At 35.1% G+C, this 23,161-nt stretch overlaps 2 protein-coding genes across 2 annotated transcripts in view; both read left to right on the plus strand.

Annotated features, from left to right (window-relative positions):
• Positions 1-2: 2 nt before the first annotated feature.
• Positions 3-5,363, plus strand: pold4 (DNA polymerase delta 4, accessory subunit). The gene is made up of 5 exons (XM_056456728.1): positions 3-156; positions 2,599-2,700; positions 2,827-2,916; positions 5,007-5,118; positions 5,220-5,363. Exons 1-5 carry the CDS (start codon positions 132-134, stop codon positions 5,242-5,244), a joined length of 354 nt encoding a protein of 117 aa, XP_056312703.1. The 5' UTR covers positions 3-131; the 3' UTR covers positions 5,245-5,363.
• A 2,439-nt stretch (positions 5,364-7,802) lies between these two features.
• The window catches only part of si:dkey-28b4.8 (sarcoplasmic/endoplasmic reticulum calcium ATPase 2), a 48,413-nt gene continuing 33,054 nt past the window's right edge, over positions 7,803-23,161 (plus strand). Inside the window, exons 1-7 of the mRNA XM_056456729.1 lie at positions 7,803-8,265; positions 11,186-11,305; positions 11,433-11,450; positions 11,773-11,855; positions 12,655-12,759; positions 15,056-15,194; positions 21,660-21,826. Of these exons, the coding sequence (XP_056312704.1) occupies positions 11,188-11,305; positions 11,433-11,450; positions 11,773-11,855; positions 12,655-12,759; positions 15,056-15,194; positions 21,660-21,826 (630 nt within the window). The 5' untranslated portion in view covers positions 7,803-8,265; positions 11,186-11,187. The remainder of the gene's footprint in view (positions 8,266-11,185; positions 11,306-11,432; positions 11,451-11,772; positions 11,856-12,654; positions 12,760-15,055; positions 15,195-21,659; positions 21,827-23,161) is intronic.

Below are 23,161 nucleotides of genomic sequence, written 5' to 3' on the forward strand. Positions count from 1 at the left end.
GCGCAGTGTGCGTGGCTCAGCCCTTCCTATCGAACGTCAGTCTGTTTTGTAAACGATCGAACCACAAAGGAAAGTTAAAAGGCTTTATTGATGAAGACTGCTGCTGTCAACATTTACAAATAATTTATCATATGACGATATCCTATCAGCGTTCAGGTATGCAATATATTTCAGGTATACTTTTTGGAAATGTTTTTAACAGTAGTGTTGGGAGCATTGTTCGATCGACCAATGAATAAAGATCACCTTAACTGCTGATTTTAATGCAATTTATTTAGAATTTAAGGTGAAATGCTTCACATAATGCATTGTTTATTCTTTTTTTATAATGCACAGGTCAGCTGTTTTTTACTGAGAGCATCTTGTAAGATTGTTTTTATGTCCTGCTCTTAGTTCTCTAGCAGCCCGAGTATTTTTACTAAACAACATTATGTATTTACCTCGAATTAACTTGTTGATATTTCTTATCATGCTACATCACCCAGGTATAATATACGTTAGTTAACGTGTACTAACAATGAAAATACGGAAACGAGTGTCTTTTACACGTATCATGCACTTACTATAGTAATAACAGTAAGTTATGCATAATTACATATGATAATCTGATACCAACACCTTTTATTATACCTATACTACTATAGTACATTAAATATTGTTTATGTGTAAGTGCACTGTACACTTTAAAAGGGATAGTTTACCCTAAAATGAAAATTCTGTTATCATTATCCTTCAATTGGTCCTATTTTGAGTTTATTTCGTCTGTTGAACACAAAACAAGATATTTTGAATAATGTAAAAAATGGCATTTACTTCTATATTGTCAGTCATGGATGTCAATGGCTTTTTTTAAACATTCTTCAGAATATCTTGTTTTGTGTTCAACAGAACCAAGAAATACATAAAAGTTTAGAAGCACTTGAGTGTGAGCAAATAATGAAATATATGAGTACATATGAATACACCCTGTTTTGAAAATGAATGTTTTTATACATTTCTTGGTGAATATGGATAATATATAGGTGCATTTGAACAAAGCAGATTTATTAAACAGATATATTTATTAAAATAATATTTTAGTCCCAGAACATCTTTAGAAATGGAAAGATAATACAATTAAATTCATGCAAAATATTGCAAAAAAATTAAAAACTACAACATTTCAACAAAATGTATATATTTTTGTTTCTCTTGATTTTTGCTATTTTTGAAAATTTTATTGAATATTTGTCTATAACATAAATAATAACATTGGGCTACTAATTTTTGAACCATTATTGTACATTATATTGTTAGATAAGCTCCATATTTGGCTTCAGTACTGACTAAACTATCATATATGCACTCATACAGTGCATCCGGAAAGTATTCATAACACTTCACTTTTTCCACATTTTTTATGTTACAGCCTTATTCCAAAATTCTACACACAATACCCCATAATGACAATGTGTTTTTTAAAATTGTTGCCAATTTATTAAAAATAAAAAGCCTGAAAAATCACATGTACATAAGTATTCATGGCCTTTGCTCAATACTTTGTTGATGCACCTTTGGCAGCATTTACAGCATCAAGTCTTTTTGAATATGATGCCACAAGCTTGGGGATTTTGGCCAATTCCTCTTTGCAGTACCTCTCAAGCTCTATCAGGTTAGATGGGAAACAATGGCGTACAGCCAATTTCAGATCTCTCCAGAGATGTTCAATAAGATTTAGGTCTGGGCTCTGGCTGGGCCACTCAAAGACATTCACAGAGTTGTTGTGAAGCCACTCCATTGAAATTTTGGCAGTGTGCTTTGGGTCATTGTCCTGCTGGAAGATGAACTGTCGCCCCAGTCTGAGGTCCAGGCGGGGAGTGACTTCCGTCTGGCCACTCTACCACACAGGCCCAGGAAGAGTCCTGGTGGTTCCAAACACCTTCTATTTATGGATGATGTAGGCCACTGTGCTCATTGGAACTTTCAAAGCAGCAAAAAATTTTCTGTAACCTTCCCCAGTCAACAATTCCTTTGTCTTCATACTTGGTTTGTGCTTCGACATGCACTGTCAACCCTGGGACCTTATATAGACAGATATATGCCTTTTCAAATCATGTCCAATCAACTGAATTTACCCCAGGTGAACTCCAATTAAGCTGCTGAACCATCTCAAGAATTATCAGTGGAAACAGAATGTACCTGAGCTCAATTTAGAGCTTCACGGCAAAGGCTTAGAATACTGATGTACATGAGTTTTTCAGGTTTTTTATTCTTAATAAATTTGAAACAGTTTCAGAAAATCTTTTTTTCACATTGTCATTATGGGGTATTGTGTGTAGAATTTTGAGGAAATAAATGAATTTACTCCATTTTGGAATAAGGCTGTAGCATAAAAAAGGTGGAAAAAGTAAAGCGCTATGAATACTTTCCAGATGCACTGTATAATATTGTAAAGCATCCTATAGAAAATATGAATTTAAATGAGAGATTTGTTGGGGGTGTACTCATACTGTATATGCTGAGCACTGTATGTCGCTTATGTTTGCTAGTTAATGCATTAATAAATGCTAACTAATAGAACATTATTGTGAAGTGTTACCAATTATCCTTTAATTTCAGATATGACACCAAAGCGTGGCCTCATCACCGACACCTTTAAGGTTGTAAAGAAGGCAAGGAGAGGAGGCAAGAGAAGCAAGTCTCCTTCACCACCAAAAGCAGGTCAGATTTTTTTCTGTGTGTTAATTTGCATATTTAAGTAGAAATCATTCTATATCATTGTAATTCCTTTTAGAGGCACATGCACCAGACATGTAAATGCATTTATAACATGTTATTACTGCTCAGAGCCTGAACCACCACAGCTGAGTGAAAGGGAAAAAGATCTAGAAGAGCTGAAGAAGTTTGATCTGGATTGGAAGTTCGGACCATGCACAGGTAAACGTCTGTTTTTGATTTTACATTGATTTTAACAATAGGTGATCAACAATTAAAGGGATGGTTCATGCAATAGTAAAAATTCTGTCATATTTTACTCATACATCTCTTGTTTCATAAGCAGATTCAGACTTGTTTGAACACAAAATAAGATTTTTTGAAGAATGTTAAAAACCGGTAACCATCGACTTCCATTGTATTTCTCCCATACTGTGGGGGTCAATGGTTAGGGTACCAAGTTCCAACATTGTTCAGGGTTTCTGCAGGTTTCACCAAGTTAAATTTAAGACTTTTAAAACCATCATGAGTAAAATTTTAGACTTATACATGGCTAAATGCAAAGGATTTTTTTCAAATATCCCTGCTGGAAAAGTTTTTCACTTGCCCTATAGAAAAAATGATTATAATTTAATAAATTTAATAATACAATTATATAATTTAATAATAACAAATACAGGTCAGGTCAGTATCCTCAGCAGTAAATAAATGGAGAACTTTTAAACAAATGTTACTGTAAGGAAAGTAATTAAAACATGATGGTAAATAGAGTTAAAAATGCTATTTTTAAATAAACAGTTATTGTTATTGAGAGTGGGTTTATTGGTGATTGTATGAGTGTTAATGGCCAGACTGGGAAGCTATACATGAACAAAGCAAAATTAAGATTTAAGACTTACAACACAATATTTCAGTAGATTGAAGACTTTTTAAGGCCTAATATGTTGCTTTTTTAAGATTTTAGGAGTTTTTAAGACCCTAGTTTTTGGACAAAATAAATAATTTTGTGTCCAACAGAAGAAAAACTTATGAAGGTTTGGAACCAAATGTAATGAAGGTGACTAAATGATTACAGAATTTTAATTTTTGGGTGAACTATCCCTTTACGGACAGACCTATCATGAGATATGAGGTTTATTTTGGTTGAAAATGCTTCTGTTGAAGCCACCTGTTGGCATTTTTTCAATATATTTTTAAAACAGTCATGTTCAATAGCTATATTTTTGCAGAAAACTCCATTACCCATGATGCTGTACTAAAAACAACAACTTCAAATGAATAGTTATATTTTTTTGCCAATTTTAAATGGACTTGGTGGTTTGCAAAACTTTGTAGGATTATTGATAGTTCTTTAATTAAAACAGTTAAAGGGACAGTTCTCCCAAAACGGAAAGTCCTCATCCTTATCATTATTTACCCTCTCTTGACTTGTCATAAACCTGTTTAAGTCAAACACAAAAGTTGATCACAAAAGAATATTGCAAACAGGTAATCATTAACTTCCATGGTAATTGTTTTTTTCTGGAACACTGTAAAAAAATCCAACTCACAAATTGTTAACTCAGGTTAAAATTGGAAGGTAGGTGGACATATTTTGAGCTCAGAGTTGAATTTACTAATAAAAACAATTTAGCTGCATGTTTGGAACTGTTTGTTGAATGAAAGTAAAAAAAATCAGATCAATTTTGATTTCTTCATTTGAGCCAAAAAGTTGAGTTAACTTAAAAGTTTAAAGCAACTGGCTGCAAATAAATTTTGAGTTTATTAAGCTTCAGTGGTTCAAGTTGTGCCAAATTATTCCATAAAGTATACTTGACTTAAAACAGCCTTTTCAGTCCACTTAAATAAAAAAAATTGGCACAATCTCAACCACTGAAGCTTACAAAAATCAAAATTTCTTTGCAGCTGATGGCTTAAAATCTTTAGGTTAACATAATTTTTTATTTTTTACACTGTATAAATGTCAATGGTTACCCGTTTCTAACATTCTACAAAATATCTTCCTTTGTGTTCAAAATAAAAAAGAAACTCATAAAGGTTTGTAACCACTTGAGAGTAAGTTAAAAAGTGAGCAAATTTTAATTTGGGAGTAAACTGTCCCTTTAAGTACATAATTTTCCCCTTTATCATTATGTCTAAATTTTATATATATCTTTGCTTTAAATCTAAGATTGTAAGGTTATCATTCTCCTTGTAGTTCATGGCTCATAAAGCTTCAACAAAGACTTTTTAAAAAAATCATTATGGGGAAAGTACTTCCTGAAAAAGTGTGTGCGCACTAATGGACTCAGTATTGTGTGTTTGTGCGTTAGGGATCAGTCGACTGCAGAGATGGGAGAGGGCAGCACTGCATGGGCTGAATCCCCCGCAGGAGATTAAAGACATTTTGCTGAAGGAGGACACTGACCCAGAGTACACAGAGAGGTATTACTAACACACGCTCACATATTCTCTCTTCCGTTTACACAGAAACCACAGAAACCGAAAACTTTGCCACTTTAACACTTTGTCTCACTCTGTTTCAGTCTCTGGCGTGACTATCCTTTCTGAAAAACAGATGGAGTGACAGAAACAGGAGGAAAAAAAATACTTTTAATATGTTCTACTATCTTTGCTTTGCTGTTTACTACACTACATTTTACTAAACATTTTTTATGTAAAAGCTTTAATTATTGAGTCATTTTATGGTTTACTTTACACGCACCTGTTACATGTGCATAAAGATATCAGCCACTCAAATCAGTTTATCCACTTTTTTTATTCCATTATGAAAAAATACTATAGTAATTTATAGTAAATACTATAGTGTTTTTGCACCATACTATGGTACTTGATTAATCTGTTGTGGTATTTATATAGTTGATCTGGTAATACAACTTTAGTAACATAAACAAAATGACCCAATCCCACATGTAAGAGCAACAAATAATAACTTGACTTCTAGTTAATAATTTGGAAAACTGGCAGAAGGTAGATTTTTTTAGATGAATCATCTGTTGAACTCCCAATCATCACAAATACTGGAGAAGACATATAGGAACCAGCATGGACCCAAGATTCTCACAGAAATCCGATAAGTTGGTGAAGGAAAAAATCATGGTTTGGGGTTACATTCAGTACGGAGGCGTGCGAGAGATCTGCAGAGTGGATGGTAACATCAACAACCTGAGGTATCAAGACATTTGTGCTGCGCATTACATTACAAACCACAGGAAAGGGCAAATTCTTCAGCAGGATAGCGCTCCTCAAACTTCAACCTCCACATTAAAATTCCTGAAGGCAAAAAAGGTTAAGGTGCTCCACGATTGGCCAGTCCAGTCACCAGACATGAACATTATTGAGCATGTCTGGGGTAAAATAAAGGAGGCAGCATTGAAGATGAATCCAAAGAATCTTGATGAACTCTGAGAGTCCTGCAAGAACGATTTGTTTTCTACAGGTCTGAGCTATATGTGGTGAATTTCCCATTTAATATTTGAATGATTATATTTGAGTTTGGACCATTATTTTCAGACTGATTGATTAATAAAGATCACACTGCATGGCATGAAAATGTGCATACTAGACATTTTTATTTTTTTTAGGGGGTTTTCACCTTTAATGTGATAGGACAGTGAAGGACAGACAGGAAAAGATTGGGAGCTGAATGAGGAGAAGGATCAGCATACTGCAGGAGCTTGAGCCAGGAATCGAACTCAGGTCACCATGAGCACCTTGGTGCTATATGTCAGCGCACTTAACCACTAGGCTATTTGCGCAGACTACTAGACGTTTTTAATATATTTTTTTTACATCCATTCACTTGTTTTAGTGCAGTTTGTTCAAAATAAATAGAAAATAGTTATTAAATGCTAAAAGATTTATATATTTAGTCAGTAAATGCTAAACACTGTGCAAGCGGTGGGAAAAAAGTAAATATTCTGATTAAATATTTTTCCAAACAGTATTTTAAAATAATTGCTAGTGTTTTTCCCCAGTACAGGAAAAAATCATGGTTTGGGGTAATATTTAGTATGGGGGTGTGCGAGAGATCTGCAGAGTGGATGGCAACATCAACAGGCCTATCAAGAGGTATCAAGATATTTGTGCTGCCCATTACATTACAAACCACAGGAGAGGGCAAATTCTTCAGCAGGACGGCGCTCCTTCCATACTTCAGCCTCCACATCAAAGTTCCTGAAAGCAAAGAAGGTCAAGGTGCTCCAGGGTTGGCCAGAATGTCTGGGGTAATTCAAAGAATCTTGATGAACTCTGGGAGTCCTGCAAAAACACTTTCTTTGCCATTCCAGATGACTTTATTAAGTTATTTGAGTTATTGCAGAGATGTACGGATACAGTCCTCCAACTTATGGGAGTCAGACACAATATTAATTCCCCTGTACAAAATTCTTTGTATGAAAATGTATAAATTAAAGTGTTTTAATTGTATATAATAGTATAATAGTTTTTAACTAATAATAATAACCTGTAACGGTAAGGCATGTCATGTATTTCTAAAAGATATCCATTCAAAAAATTGCAGCATTTTCCTCTAGAGAACGATATTAATTAGGGGCAGATAATTATGGCACAATTGAAATAGGTCAGATCCCTCTCCACCCATCCATCAGCCTCAAATGTTGTGTTTGATTTCCTCCAAATATCGCTTGTAAATGTACATAGTTAATGAATTTAAACGAAATCTACACGATAATCGCCTCGACCTCGTACACTTATGACCTCACTACACACTAGCGCGTCACCAGCGTAGCTACGATGTACCTTTTTTTGAGTGACAGATGGACGCGCGGGGGGAGGGGCTGGATTATTGACCCGAGCAAAGTTGTCCCGCCTCCCTGGATGAAAAACGGTTTCTCAATGGTTCTCAGCTGCGTCACTTACCAAATACGCGCCCAGAGTGGCTTATGTAAATATACATGCTACGGCGTACACTGTCGCACGCAACGGTCACTGGTTAAACGGAAAACCTCAGTGCGTGTTGAAGACCCGCCCTCCTGCAGCAAGACCGAGTAGGCGGGATTATCAGTAAAAGAACAATGATGATTCGTCCGTTCCGTTCATCGTGATGAGGTCCTGAATGCTGATTGGCTGCAGCGCCGTCCATCGATCCCTGAAGCACCTACGGTAATAATGTCGCTCAGTGACCTAGTATTAAATAAAGCGACGGTTATGTAGATAGGAGGTAGCGGCGGATTATAGCATCGACTTTACCGTTTTGAATACTCCCGGCACATTCAGCAAGACTTGACAACGTCGAACATTCCCTGAAGACGTAAATCATTCACCCTCCAGTGGATGTTTGTTTGAATAATTTCCCGGATCATGCTGAAATCAGAAGGAAAACGCATAGCAGAAAATCATCATCATTCGCCTTGAGCAGCGCTGCAGTGCGATCACTCTCTGCCTCTCTCTCTCTCTTTCTCTCCTATTGGATTTCAACAACAGATCGATCCACAATACCACACCGCATTGGGTTATAACCGGGTTATTCTCTCTTGTCGCGGTTTAGTGGAACAGTTTAGTATAACGGACGTTACTGGTTAACAGGGGGACTGACTTACAGTTAAACTGGTGAGTAAGGTTATGGTCGGCATCACGCTGTTTGATAATACGGTAAATGAGGAAATATCGATCCCTGTGCCTGCAGGATCAGTCATTTCGAAGAGAATCTGATCAGTGGTGTGAACGCGTATTTTGTCCTGTCAGCTGAAAGTCAAACTATAAACAAATGACAGCTTGCGATCTGTCACTATTATTATGTACATTAGCATCGCCATTTGCTAGAGCATCAAATTTGCTACGACGCTTAAATTTTTTTTTTTTTGGTATTTATTAAATGATGATAGCATGTAAAAATTTCAAATGTGTGTTTTTTAGTGATAAATATATGATTTAAAATGGTTTACATTAAAAAGTCAACATAATAACTGAACTTGCAGGTACAGTAACAGGTGCTCAGTTGTTTCGCGATTTATGAATGCTTGTTCTTTTATTTTGGATGGCGTCTAGCTTAGTTAACATTAAATTACGTTTATGTTAGTATTCTTACACTATAAATGTATTTATAAATCGTCTTCCAGTTTTTTATTATTACTATTCAAGAAAACAACATACAAAGATACAAGATGAACAAAGAGACAAAATTGGTTACATAAATAGAATAAAATAAATTACGTAATTTCCTTATGCACATCTGTCTAGTGTGTTTACACTGAATAACAATAGAAAAGTGCCTGTCAACATCAACATGAACAGTTTAAACACAGGAGTTGATGAGTAGTTCAGGATGAGTTAATGATGATGTGCCCCTTCAAGTAAAGTCATGACATAAAAATGCATTAACAGCTCATGAGTTTATATTGGTTAAATTTAGCTTAAACATAAATGTTAATTAATGCATTAATTAACAACATTTACTAACAAGTAATTAAGGTAGCTGTTATTTACACATGAATTCTTGACTCATGTTGTAGTTAAAGTTAGTTCATGCATTAACTCATATTTAGTTCATAATAAAGTAATGTTTAGTTAATAAATCATTATTCATGTACTGTTATTGTAAAGTGTTACCCATAAATAATATTTCAGCAAATCAAACAAATATAAATGATTTACACCAAGAAATATATATAATTTAATACAATATAATTATTAGAGTCTTTTAAGGGGTTCACAAAGTGAGGGTGTTTCATTGAAAATCTACATTTATGGATGTAAAATTTAGCCGAAAAATGCAATAAATTAATAATAAATTTACAATGAGAAGGATCTAAGTTCAGAGAGTAAACAAAGAATACAATTTTTGGGGATATACAAAAGTTGGGAAATAAGAATGGAAAAGTCAACCCACAACACTCCCAAAATAAAGCGTCCTCCAGTTTCAGAGGTCACCATTTGGAATTTAAAACGCTGCGGCTGTCATTATTTGTACTTTATTTCTGTCCAAACCTGTAAATGTTTGACACAAAGACTCGCTATTAACTTTAGTTCATTCTTTATTTCTAAGCATGAAACGCGAATGAGATTATATCCTTTGTATTTCACATATATGTCATGCTTCGTTATGTTTGAAACATCATACCAGGGTGTCCGCTGGCTCTTAAAAAGTATTAAATGCTGTTACAAGGTATTAAATTTTGCATCATTCTTTTATTTTACAGTTGTAAAATTATAGTTGTATGCTAAAGTTAGAAATTTTGGGATGCTGTGTAGTTCTTGAAATTGATAAAATCCTGCTATATTTGATGTCACACTGCTTTGTTTACTGCAGTAACGAAGGCAGCACCATTATTTCTGCTATTCAATAGGCGACACCTTCTGGATTAACCTTTTTAGAAAGCATATGAATAATGTTTTAGTTTAGGAAGAGTTTTTTACAATCAGTATTTAGTGAATATATTTCAAATGTCACCAATGTTACCGGTTCAGACTTAAAGTGGCGATGAGGTCTTAAAATGTATGGAAAGAGTCTTAAAATAGGTCTTAAAAAGGTATTGAATTTTACTCTCTGATTTCTGTATATACCCTGCATACATTACAATGAGTAGCTAATGACGGAGTTAGATTTAGGTGTGCTGTCCCTTTAAAAGCATCTTAAAGGGATAGTACACCCATAAATGAAAATTCGTGTTAAGTGATAGTTCAGCCAAAATAAAAATGTCCTCACCATTTAATAAAATGTGTGAATTTCTTTCTTCTGTTAAACACAAAACAAGCTATTTTGAAAGATATGTTGGTAAAAACCATCATTTGACATCCACAGTAGGAACTTACAAAATACTATGCAAGTCAATGATTGTTTTTGTTTTACCAACATTCTCCAGTATATCTTCCTTTGTGTTCAACAAAAGAAAGAAACTCAAACAGGTTTTGAACAAGTTGAGGATGAGCAAATGATGACAGAATCCTTATTTTTGGTGAACTATCTCTTTAATTTACTCACCCTCAGGCTGTCCGAGACGTAAGATTATTATAATGTTAAAATGATTCATAAAATGAGGTCAAGTGGATACAGGGGCACTTTGAGAGTCAAAAAACTTACAAAGTGTGCACACCAATTAAATGAGAAGACACATGAAGTGAAACATTCGGTCGGTGAAAAAAACTGAGTATTATTTACGACAGATATTAATCCAACGCCTCTGTAAACAATCCCAACTGAGTCAATACAGTCTGTAGCGTGGACTTCCTGTCATGTAATGACATATCAAACATTGGAAATCTGTGACAAGTCAATATTGTAAAAACAAAGAGTGCCAGTTTACATGTGACTAATCGTTTTACCAAATTTTTTGTCAGGATCTACAGGTATCCATTTTGTTTTGCTTATATATGTTTGTTTTTTCACTCTCAAGTGCTGTTAGCACTGTTAGCGCCATTTTGAATAATTGGATTCATTGACAATAACTCCAGCTCGATTAGGTGAAAAAAATGCAAATTTTTTCTATAAACTAACGAACTATCTCTTTAAATATATACTTTTGTCTAGCAGGGATGGACAATGCCCATACAAAGACGGTTGAGGAGGTGCTGGGATATTTCAGTGTCAATGAGACAACAGGGCTGAGCTCTGAGCAACTGAGGAAAAGCAGGGAAAGATGGGGCCCCAATGGTACTGCATAACATGCTAAAATACAACAGTTTGTTGAGCTATATGAACAATAAATAATATTTAATATAAACTTTATCATGTTTTTCTTCTCCCTTTTTTCTTTATCTTGCTACAACCTGTGCCACAGAGTTACCCGCAGAAGAAGGTAAGCTGTTCCCTTGGGTTTGAGTAATTATTTGCAGATATTTCATCATATCTCTTAAGTTGAACGTCTCTCCGAGCTTACCTTTGCTGCATGGGAGATGCTGGTTGTGTAGTTAATTAGAGTTATTATTAGATCCCCTTGAGGACGTTAGATGAGGTTTGCACTCTCTTTGTTGATGAATAGATCTTGATTGAATGCGGAGATGCAGTATTTTTGAAGGTTTACATATTAACGGTTATTTAGTTTCGGGAGTTATTTGACATTTAATGGAAAGTGATCTTAAAACTTGTGTCTGTAACCTTTTTTGGGCATGTGTTTACAGGGAAATCACTATGGGAACTCGTTCTGGAGCAGTTTGAGGATCTGCTAGTTCGGATTCTCCTCCTTGCAGCCTGTATTTCCTTTGTAAGTATAGATCAAATATTGTATTTATTGTAAGATGGATAGATAGATAGACATGAAAAACTGACATATTTATGTAAAATTTGTTAACATTTAACTTAGTTGAATAAAAAAATATGTATAAATTGTATTTATTACAAATCTATTACATATTTAAATAGCATATTACAATATTAAATGGTCTTGCTTACAAGTTTAGTCTTCATCCTTAATGTCATCATTTGATCATTGTTTTAAATATATTTGGTAAGATATTGACAGTTGGGTAAATGGAATTTTGTGGGTATTTTCTGTAATGCATGATAAGTATGATAATAAGTAAGTAAGCACCTTATAGATGCTTTATTACATACTTTATACATACTTTTTTTGCTAAGAAAATAAAAATAAACAGGAACCCTCTAATATATGAAACAATAAGTGAATACAAGCACATAATCCTTCAATGACCGTGATATTATTCATTTGAGGATAAAGATATATAATAAGTGTTTTTATTAATTAGCAACATGTGCTGTTTTTGCATATTTGTGCTTAAAACCTCTAGGTATGGTTACGTGGAAATCATAATTCATTAATATGCTAAATTTAATATAATTTAAAATGTAGAACTAACTCAAATCTTCACTTAGAGTTATTTGGATAATTTTAGATTTTTTATTTTGAGAATCTCTTTTTCCTTTATTGTAACCTTTTCTACACAGAACACTTGTGAATTAAAAACATTGTGCAGTATATTGTTACCAGAGGTTTGACAAAAGATGTCACTGATCATGTTTTAAAATCAAATGTTCTATTTCAGACTCTGGCCTGGTTTGAGGAAGGTGAAGGAACCATCACAGCCTTCGTAGAGCCATTTGTCATTCTCCTTATTCTTATTGCCAACGCCATTGTAGGAGTGTGGCAGGTACAGGCTAACTAATTATTTTAATATAATAACTTTATTAATAATATCAGCAAATGGACAAAAACACAATGAGATATTTTACTAAATAAATTAGCAAAGCGCAATTCTAGTCATTTATTTTGTGAAATATCTTATTGTGATGTGGCTTTTGCATCTCCTAGATAAACCTTTTATAATAAAAAAATTGAATGCAACAGTTTTGAATGATAGCACGTATTATATCAAGTTGTCTAAAAAACACATTTTTAAATTTGTATTTAAGGACATTTTGGCTTAAAAATATTACCTTAAAATATATACACTACAGTATACCAGGGGTTTTCAACCTTTTTCATTTCCAGGCCCACCTCCTTTTCTGAAATTTTGAAGGCCCACCTGTCTGACATGTTCTCTTAAATCGATTGTCTAAAAAATGCTTATTTGAAACCTTTATTTATTAGCATTTTATTTATTATTTAGCGTTTTATAAAAAAGAAACATTATATACAGTGTTGTATATATATATATATATATATATATATATATATATATATATATATATATATATATATATATATATATATATATATATATATATATATATATATATATATATATAGTTGGCGTAGTCATAGTTGGCGTGCAGTGGTTGAAAGTTTAAGCCATAGTTAAGTCCACATTTAACAGTGAGGTTGTTTTTGCACCAAGTCCGAAGTAATCAATCACAGAAAACAGGAAATGTCATTACTTCCATTATTTTAATGTAACATATTTAATAATGAAATCAAATAATTATAGTATAATTTTTAAGTTAACTTTAAGCTATCTTTCGGCCCGCCTGCAGGATCGCCGAGGGCCTCTACTGGGCTGCGGCCCACCGGTTGAGAATCCCTGCACTATACCTAATTTTGACTATCTCTGCCTCCTGAATCATACAGCTTCAGTTGTGAAATAATTAAGTCTTAATTTTCATTGTTTAGTGTTTTTTTACTCTACTAATTTAAACTTACATTTGGATGAAACATGTTCTGTATACTTTGTAATTTCAGTAATGAAAATGACATTTTGTGTCTGTCCCTTCGCTATTGATTATAAAAAGGCATAACAATCTTAAAACATACTAATAAAAAAAGCATGTGACTTGCTCTAAGTGATGTCATGGCGATATGTCATGTCTTTTGGCGAGAAACTCTGTAAAGCATTGAGGTGCTATCCTTCTCTCATTTATTTGTACAAAGTGTTTAGGATACACACCCATAGAACATTATTATTTGTCAACTCTGTGATTTGTGATATTTCAGTAAATCTCCTAATATCTTATTATTTTGAAAGCAATGCATAAAATTTAGTGTAAGACATGTCATGAGGTATCTTGTTTAATATTCGCACCTTGAGCTAATGCACAAAATGGTGGAAAATGTCAACTCTATTATTGTCAACAAGGGCTGCACAATATCATCATCATTCAGCACTGATATCGCAATGTGTGCATTCGCAATAGTCACATCGCATTACCTACAATGTGGAGTTAGGATTATAGTTGATCAGCAATGAGGAATGTACAGTGTTATTTCACATTTAACATTACGTTTGATTATTCAGTAATGTAAGGGTGGGACAAAATATCGAAATGCTGATTTATTGTGATAATTATGCCCCCGTGATACATTATTGATGTAGCCAAGTATCGCAATGGCTGATCGAAAACACATCAATGTTGCAATTTACCAAAATATATGTGCTGATAATTAAAGAAATACATCGTTTAACTTTTTTATGCTTTTTCCCGCCTTCATTTACAAAAATCATGATATATTGTGGATGGTTTTCTGATCTATCATTGTTGTCATCTTCATTATTGGGAGCAAAAACATCATGATATTTTCGTATCGTATTACTGTACCTAAAAATCTGACTACTTATTTCACTTTTATTTTTGCTCAACCTTTTTATTTATGCTTGCAATTGATTTATATTATTCCAATCAATCTAAATGAATGATTTCATACCAAATAGAGCTATTCAAGTCATCTGCCAAAATTGTGTTCATATCGCAATGTATATCGAAAAAAAATAAAATATCGCAATGTCATATTTTTCCAATATCGTGCAGCCCTATTCTCAACTCCATTAGTGGTTTAAAAATGTAAACAATAAGTTAACCAGCAATAAATAATAGAATCAGATGTTCCCCAAAACATTTAAGCATTTTACATCAATATTGGTTTCAGTTTACTGTCAATTTTATATGTTGCTGTATATCATTCCAGTTTAGAGAAAATGAACGCAACAAGTCATATGTTTCTGTTCTTTGTAGGAGCGTAATGCAGAAAATGCCATTGAAGCCCTAAAACAGTATGAGCCGGAGATGGGGAAGGTGTACAGACAGGACAGGAAGAGTGTACAGAGGGTCCGAGCTCGAGATATTGTGCCTGGAGACATTGTGGAGGTGGCTGGTAAGAATGAGAACTAAACCTGGTATTACATGTGTTTTCGTTGATCCAGTCACAAGAGGACAATGCTAATTACAGGTGAAAATGCAGCATGAACCCTTTTGAGCTTGTGCACTTTTGAGCTCATCCAGAGGTAGTTGAATATGCATTCGATCAGATAGCTGTTGTAAAATAGACACACAAGTGGTTGAATGCAGTTTCTCTCCACCTATTCACTTCTTAAACACAATAGTGAACAAGAAGTGTGCTGGCCAGATGGATTTAAACTTTAGCGTTGATAATTATGTTTTTGTATTAGAGGAGAAATATGTAAAAAGCAGAATGTACTCTTACTGGGTCTAATATACTTAAAGTTTTTTATCTGTAAAAAAACCAATACAAATTTGGGCTAAGATATTGTTTCAGCATCGATATGAAAAACTGTACAAAATCCCTCTTAACTGGGTGCTCAGCCAAAAAACGCAAAAGGTGCAAATTATATATTCAACAAAGGCGGCAACACCAAAGCTCCAAAAATGCTAAATTTAATACATTAAAAAGGCTGACACAAAGTGTGTTACATTAATAGTTAATTTATTAAATTTTGAATCAGCATGGATATCGCAATCAGCGATTTCCGAAAAGACAAAAAAGGAGGTCTGCTGTCAAAGGATATATCTGGATATATTTTAAGATAATGTTCTGATTGTTTGTGTAAGTCAATCAAATGTGCCCGACATAGTCTCCTGCATTAAAGATTCTCAAGAACACAGCCAGCTGTTCCCACAGTTAAGCTTTGTTAGTTACATTTTTGGCATACTTGGAGTTTTCCTAAAAACCATGCCGAGTGATTATCTGACATAACAGCTTTTTATCCAAACCTTATGAAAGATCCTCATCAGATTGTTTCATTTTCCTCATTAATCAATGGTTAAACTTGTTTTAGCAGACTAACCAGTTACTAAACAGTTTCTGATTAAAACCACTGTCTCAAATTCCAGGTTCACATAGTCTTTTGTTGATTGAGTACTGTTTGAAACTGCGCCTGGGCATTTGGCCAGTTATATACACCGAGCTGTTCTACCATTCTTGTGGGTGAGCTGTGACTTGCTGCCACTGTTCCTTTTGCGTCAGTGCTTTTTCCAGATTTATTGTTATTTATTACTGGTAGCAGACTATTTTCCAACACGCATTAAAGTGTGCTGATGCACCTGCGATTGGAGCACTTAGTGTCTTGCTAACTCTGTTAGTTGCCTCCTGTTGCTTTGAAAACTCACATCAAAGTCCTAATTGTCTGACCTCGTCCTTGCTGCTAATTGGCAATCAACCTAATTTGACTCTCTTTTGCGGCTGCATTTGTAAGTATGATTTGTTCACTTCAAAGTTCAATCTGTAATTGATTAACATAAACTCACCGGCCACTTTATTAGGTACATCTTACTAGTACCGGGTTGGAGGCTCTGGCGTTGACACTCTGTTCAATTAGTACTAATGGGCCCGAAGTGTGCAAGGAAAATATCCTCCACACCATGACACCAACACCAACAGCCTGAAGCGTTGATACAAGGCAGGATGGATCCCTGCTTTCATGGTGCTGACACCAAATTTCGACCCTTCCGAGAATGTCGCAGCAGAAATCGAGACTCATCAGACCAGGCAACGTTTTCCCAATCTTCTGTTGTCCAGTTTTGGTGAGCCTGTAAGTGTGAATTGTAGCCTCAGTTTCCTGTTCTTAGCTGGCATGAGTGACACTCTGTGTGGTCTTCTGCTGCTGTAGCCCATCTGCCTCAAGGATGGACGTGTTGTGAGATGCTCTTCTGCAGACCTCTGTTGTAAAGAGTGGTTATTTGAGTTACTGTTGCCTTTCAGCTCGAACCAGTCTGGCCATTCTCCACTGACCTCTGGCATTCGTGCCCACAGAACTGTTGCTCACTAGATATTTTCTCTTTTTTTGACCATTTCCTAGTAAACTCTAGAGAAGGTTGTGTGTGAAAATCCCAGATCAGCAGGTTCTGAAATACCCAGACCAGCCCGTCTGGCACCAACAACCATGCCACATTCAAAGTCGCTTAAATCATCTTTCTTCTTGACCTGGACAGGTGTACCTAATAAAGTGGCCAGTGAGTGTACATGTACATACAAAATATCTAATTTTAAAAGTCCAGGATCACATTGAAAATCTGGGATTCAAAGATACAGTTTTAAATTTTTCAACGGATTTTCAAACCTCTCAAAGTCCCTTCCAATCGTTTTAAATGGCAAAATTGTCCACACAAGTTTGTAACATTGATGCATCAAATATGATTTAAAGGGATAGTTCAACCAAAGATGATAATTCTGCCACCATTTATTCATCCTCCACCTGTTTCAAACCTGTTTTTAGTTTTTTTCTCTTCTGTTGAACATAAAGGTAGATATTCTGGAGGAAAAAAAGCCATTTATATGTTTTGTTCTGTATATTGTTTTATATAATTCTTCAGAATGTCTTGCTTTGTGTTAAACAGAACAAAGTAATTCGTAAAAGTATATAATCATTGAGTGTTAGTAAATGGAGGAAAGTTTCATTTTTGGGTGAATTATTCCTTTAAGTCATGTGTAGGTTACTAAAGGCGCTCATCAACGGCCATTGATTTCTTTTTCATTTAATTTATTATTATATTTTTTCTATCTGCCTTGTCTTCGTGTTTTTTACTTGTGTTGTATATTTAAATGCATACACGATAGTGTGTTTTATGTTATTATGCTTTGTTTCTTTTTTAGCTGTGACTTTTTAACATTCTGTTAAGGGTCTACAGATGAAAAATAGCTATTCTTGGCTAATTGCGGCACATTTTACAGTAATGTGCATTGCCCCTGTAAACAAATAAACTAAACTAAACCGAGGTGGCCAATCAAAGAATACAGGATTTATTGTAAACAAAAGCTAAATATGTGCAAAATATGGCAAAATAGTGTGAGGGAATATGTAAATAGCTAAATATTTAATATCTGCCCACCGTTTTATGACAGCAATGTCAAATGACAAACATATAGTAATGCAAACTACTGGAGTTTTGTCAAAATTGATCATTTTGCCCTTTTGAATTTTAAATACTGAATGAATTGATGTAATTTATTACCGAATGTCATGAGATAAGAAGTATTTTTTTGTTTAGTTTTGTGATTGTACATAATATGAGTTAGTAGCAGTTGAAAATTAGTTGAAAATGAACAATAATAATAATAAGATTCATGGTCTCTGCATTTTGTCATGTGACACTGACGATGAGAACATTTTTTTCATTCTGTTTCTCAAATTATTATGCTAATAATGTCAGGGCTCTGAAATAACATTGGATCCCATGTTATTTGAAGAAATTTCAGTTTGATTGCTTTTTTTGTGTGTGGTCCTTAATATTAGATTTGACAGAAAGGGTTAAGACCCAGTCTCTGAATTGTCTTGGCCTGCCACTCTGCCTGATCTATTCTAAGACTCCCAAAGCTAATGAATAAAAATAAGGTTGAGGTCCTTTTTTTGCGTCAGTCTGTATCTTGACTGACGTTGGTTTCCAAAGATAGATTGTAAAGAATGAGGTGCTAAATAGCAGAGTTTCTGTTGAAACCTCAGGGCCTCACTGTTAATATAAAAACTCATTAGTTATTTAAAGCAGTTAACTAGTTTACTCAATTTATAACATTTATTGATAGACAAATGGGAACATCTCAAGAATTGAAGTTTTTCTAAATATAAGGTCAGTCAAGTTATACAGTTTTTTTTCCATTGATTTCCGTTTACATGGAGTCACAGTGTTCAATTTTGGTGAGCTCTGAACTGTGAATTAACATCATGTAAAGATGTACAAATAATGACCTGAATTCAAATTAAAACACTTGATTAAAGTCTGCATTTTAAATTTTGGATAAGTAATATTTTGAATTGTGTTTTTTAAACAGAATTTTCATACCAGCAGACACACAATGTCATAAGACATTAATATTAGGTTAGATTTAGGTCGCCAGGGTCTAAAGCCAATGTTATTTTAAAATCCAATAACGATGAGAGGGAAAACAGGCTTTACTTTAAACAAAAGCTAAATATGTATTTAGTTTCAGTTTTTAATTGGCAAAATAGTGTGAGGGAAGGTGTAAATAACTAAATATTTCATATCTGGCCACCGTTTTATGACAGAAATATCAAATGACAAACATATAGTAGTGCAAACCACTGGAGTTTTGTCAAAATTGATCATTTTACCGTTTTGAATTATAAATACTGAATGAATCAAGGATAATTGATGTCATTTATTACAGAATGTGAAGAGACAGGGGTGTTCAAACTCTGTCCTGGAGGGCCAATGTCCTGCAGAGTTAAGCTCTAACTAAATTCAACATACCTGGCAGGAATTTCTAGTATATCTAGTAAGAGCTTGATTAGCTGGTTCAGGTGTGTTTGATTAGGGTTAGCGTCTAAGGGCAATGTTATTTTGATGTCCAATAACAATGTGAAATAATTAGGTTGACTTTAGTGTTGTGTTGACCAAAATCCAGTGTTGAGCCAACATCTTAGACCAGCATCATATTGATGTCAAATACTGACATTTATAAATTAGATATGGCAACCAAAACCCAACGTCATAGTGGTAACGTCCACACAACGTAAAGCTGTTACATCATTAGATGTTGATATTTTGTTGTTTTTAGGTTGTGTTGAAATGTAATCAAAATGAAACGTGTGTTGACGTTCGATATTGACGTCGGCCTGACGTTGTGTTTTGACGTCAACCCGATTTTCATTTCCAAACAAAATGTAACGTTCCAAGACGTCTGGTTACAACATCATGTTGACGTCTTGTGCCTGCTGGGCATATTTCCATTGTTATGTCATTCATAAAATAAATTGTGATCAAAGTCTGGTGTGACTACATATTGAGGAAGTATCTTTAAATGTTAGAAGAGATTAGATAATAGATAAATATTACAAATACTTTTAGATTAATTTAAAAATGTATTTTGTTAGCCTATGTAATTGTTTCCTTGTTATGTATTATTGCAATAATTTACCCCAAAATTGTTGAGTGCTCCAGGCTTTTTTATTTTTTTTAACAATTTACCCAAACAAAGGGCCTGTGCACACCGGGATGATTTTTGTTTGCGCTTATTACCATAATTTAACATCTTACGACCAAACAAAGGGCGCCAATAGTGACAAGACATTTCTCATATTCTAAAAGCATGGCACAGAACAGTGCAATATAGTGCAGTGCTTCTTGTCCGGTATAAGATGTTTTGTATTAATCAGGCAGAGTAGATCATTGATTTTTAAATGTGAAGAATTTATAATGACGTTTTATAACAGTTCACCTGAATTCATTTATTAATTTATTCAAAATTAAAAGTCTCCATGCATAAGGTCTATTGCAGATACTGTACACCATCCTTTTTCTTTTTCTGTGCTCAGCACCACTTTGTGCATCGAGGTATTTCTGTCATCCTTTAAGTGTCGATATGTGCCAGCGAAAATTATCATGGTGTGCATGAGCCTTTAAAGGGGACATAATATGCCCCTTTTTACAAGATGTCAATATCCCTATAGTGTGTAAGAAGTTTCAGCTCAAAATACCACACACACATTTTTATAATTCTTTATAACTGACCCTTTTAGACTTTGACACAAATTGTGCTATTTTTGTGACTGTCACAGAAAAACTGCTTGTTGAAAAACTGATAATCGCAGAAGAAATGGTGTTTGGGGGGGATTACGGGGGGTCGCGGGCAAAAGTGAAAAGGGGTGGGGCACTCGAATGACAGTAAAGACCATGGTGGTTGGGGGGGGGGGATGTGGGGGGGTTTGGGGGGGTTATATGGTCGAGGACAAAAGTGAAGTGGGAGGGGGGTGGACACTCGAATGTAAGTGAAGAGCGTGGGGGGATCTCGCGGCTGAAAGTGAAAACCATGGGGCGGGGTGGGATGAGGGGATGGGTTCTGGTGGGCTCCAAATAATACCTCTGGGGGCCCCAAAACGGCATGGGCCCTTATAATCATCCTAACCTAATCGTGCCCCTGCTCTTAGTCATTGACATTCAGCAGGTATGGTGCTAAAACTCTAATGGCAGAAGTCTGCTTCTCACACAGGGCTGTCTATGATAATGAGGGAGAGATTGTCACTAATTTAGATTTTCCTCCTCTGATGGCACGTACAAAGGAATGATGTTAATCAAAGTGTTTCTGCACACAATTTTTCATCAAGTGTGATTCTAAAAAATAGAATTAATTAATTTTTACCATTAAAGTCTGGGTATATTGGCACAGTGTTGCCACACAACTGTGTTTAAACCCCTTATAAAAGTGATTTTTGCATAATAGCTCCCCTTTAAGCATTTGTACTGAATACACATTGCTTACATTTCTGCTAAATATGCTCATCTTTGATGCTTTTAAATCTTAAAACAAAATGACAAGTGTACTTTTTTTGCACTTTTTTTTTCATTTTTACACCTCTTTTTTTTCCAGTTGGCGACAAAGTCCCAGCAGACATCCGACTGACCTCCATCCGCTCTACTACTCTGAGAGTGGACCAGTCCATCCTGACAGGGGAGTCTGTATCCGTCCTAAAACACACAGACCCAGTGCCTGACCCTCGTGCCGTCAACCAGGACAAGAAGAACATGCTCTTCTCTGTAAGATTATCTCCGGCTTTTGCTTCTGTCTCCTGACATGATTAGGTTTTGGATTTGACGTACGAGATGTGACTGTGCATTGTTGTTTGCGTAGTGGATTATGTCCGGTAGTGGCGAGCCTGTGTGTTGAATAAAACATCACTCATATTGTTTGCTCCCACATGGCTATGGACTGAGTCATCACATCACACAGGCTTTGAGCTCTCAGATGGATAATGACCAGAGAGTACCAGCCTCAAAGACTCCACACATATACACACGCATAGACAAACACACACACACACACACACACACACACACACACACACACACAGGCCTCCATTACTTCTTTCCTCCCGAGAAAATCTAATGGAGGCTTGACCATGTAAGGAGAGGAGCATAAACAGTGACCTGGAGGGCCATCCAAAATAAGAACTCTGGCAATGAATGAAGCGACTTGAAATATTGTATATACACAGGTTCTATAATATATATATTTTACCTCAACACAACAAACATTATTTAATGTGTTCCTCAAGATTTTTATCATTTTTTCCCAAAATAAATACGGATACCAATTTTGGTTGTTGCAGCACATTTCAAAAAAAGCTGGAACAGTAAAGCATTTACCACTTTGTAATGTTGCCATTCTTTGTCACAACACTTAAAAGACATCTAGGGACTGAAGACACCAAGTGATGAAGTGTTTCAGGTGTAATTTTGCCCCATTCTTTCTGCAAACAAGTCTTAAGTTGGGCAACAGTACGGGGTCTTTAATGTCGCATTTTGCACATCAAAATGCATCACAGATTCTCTATTGGAGACAGGTCGGGACTGCAGACAGTACCTGTGTATCTTCTTCCGAAGCCAGGACTTTGTAATGTGTGCAGAATGATGTTTTGCATTGTCTTGTTGAAATATGCGTGGGCGTCTCTGGAAAAGAAGGCAGCATGTTGTGCTCCAAAATCTCAATGTACTTTTCAGCCATAATGGTACCATCATAGAAGTGCAAGTCACTTTTGTCAAGGGCACTGATACAACCCCATACCAACGACTTGTTGCTGGTAACAGTCCGGATGGTCTTTTCTTCTTTGGTCTGGAGCACACAGCGTCCATTTCTCCAAAAACGTACCTGAAATACTGATTTATCTGACCACAGTGCATGTTTCCACTGTGTGATGGTCCATCTCAGATGCCTCCAAGCCCAGAGAAGTCGACAGCGCTTCTGGACACTGTTAACATAGGGCTTCCTTTTGTCACAGTACAGTTTTCACTAGGGATGGGTACCGAAACTTGGAACTTTATCGCTATAGGTGCTACATTATAAAAGACTGAAGTATCGATAAGCTCTGACGT

This window comes from Danio aesculapii, chromosome 1 (assembly GCF_903798145.1).
Source record: "Danio aesculapii chromosome 1, fDanAes4.1, whole genome shotgun sequence".
NCBI classification, from domain to species: Eukaryota; Metazoa; Chordata; class Actinopteri; order Cypriniformes; family Danionidae; genus Danio; species Danio aesculapii.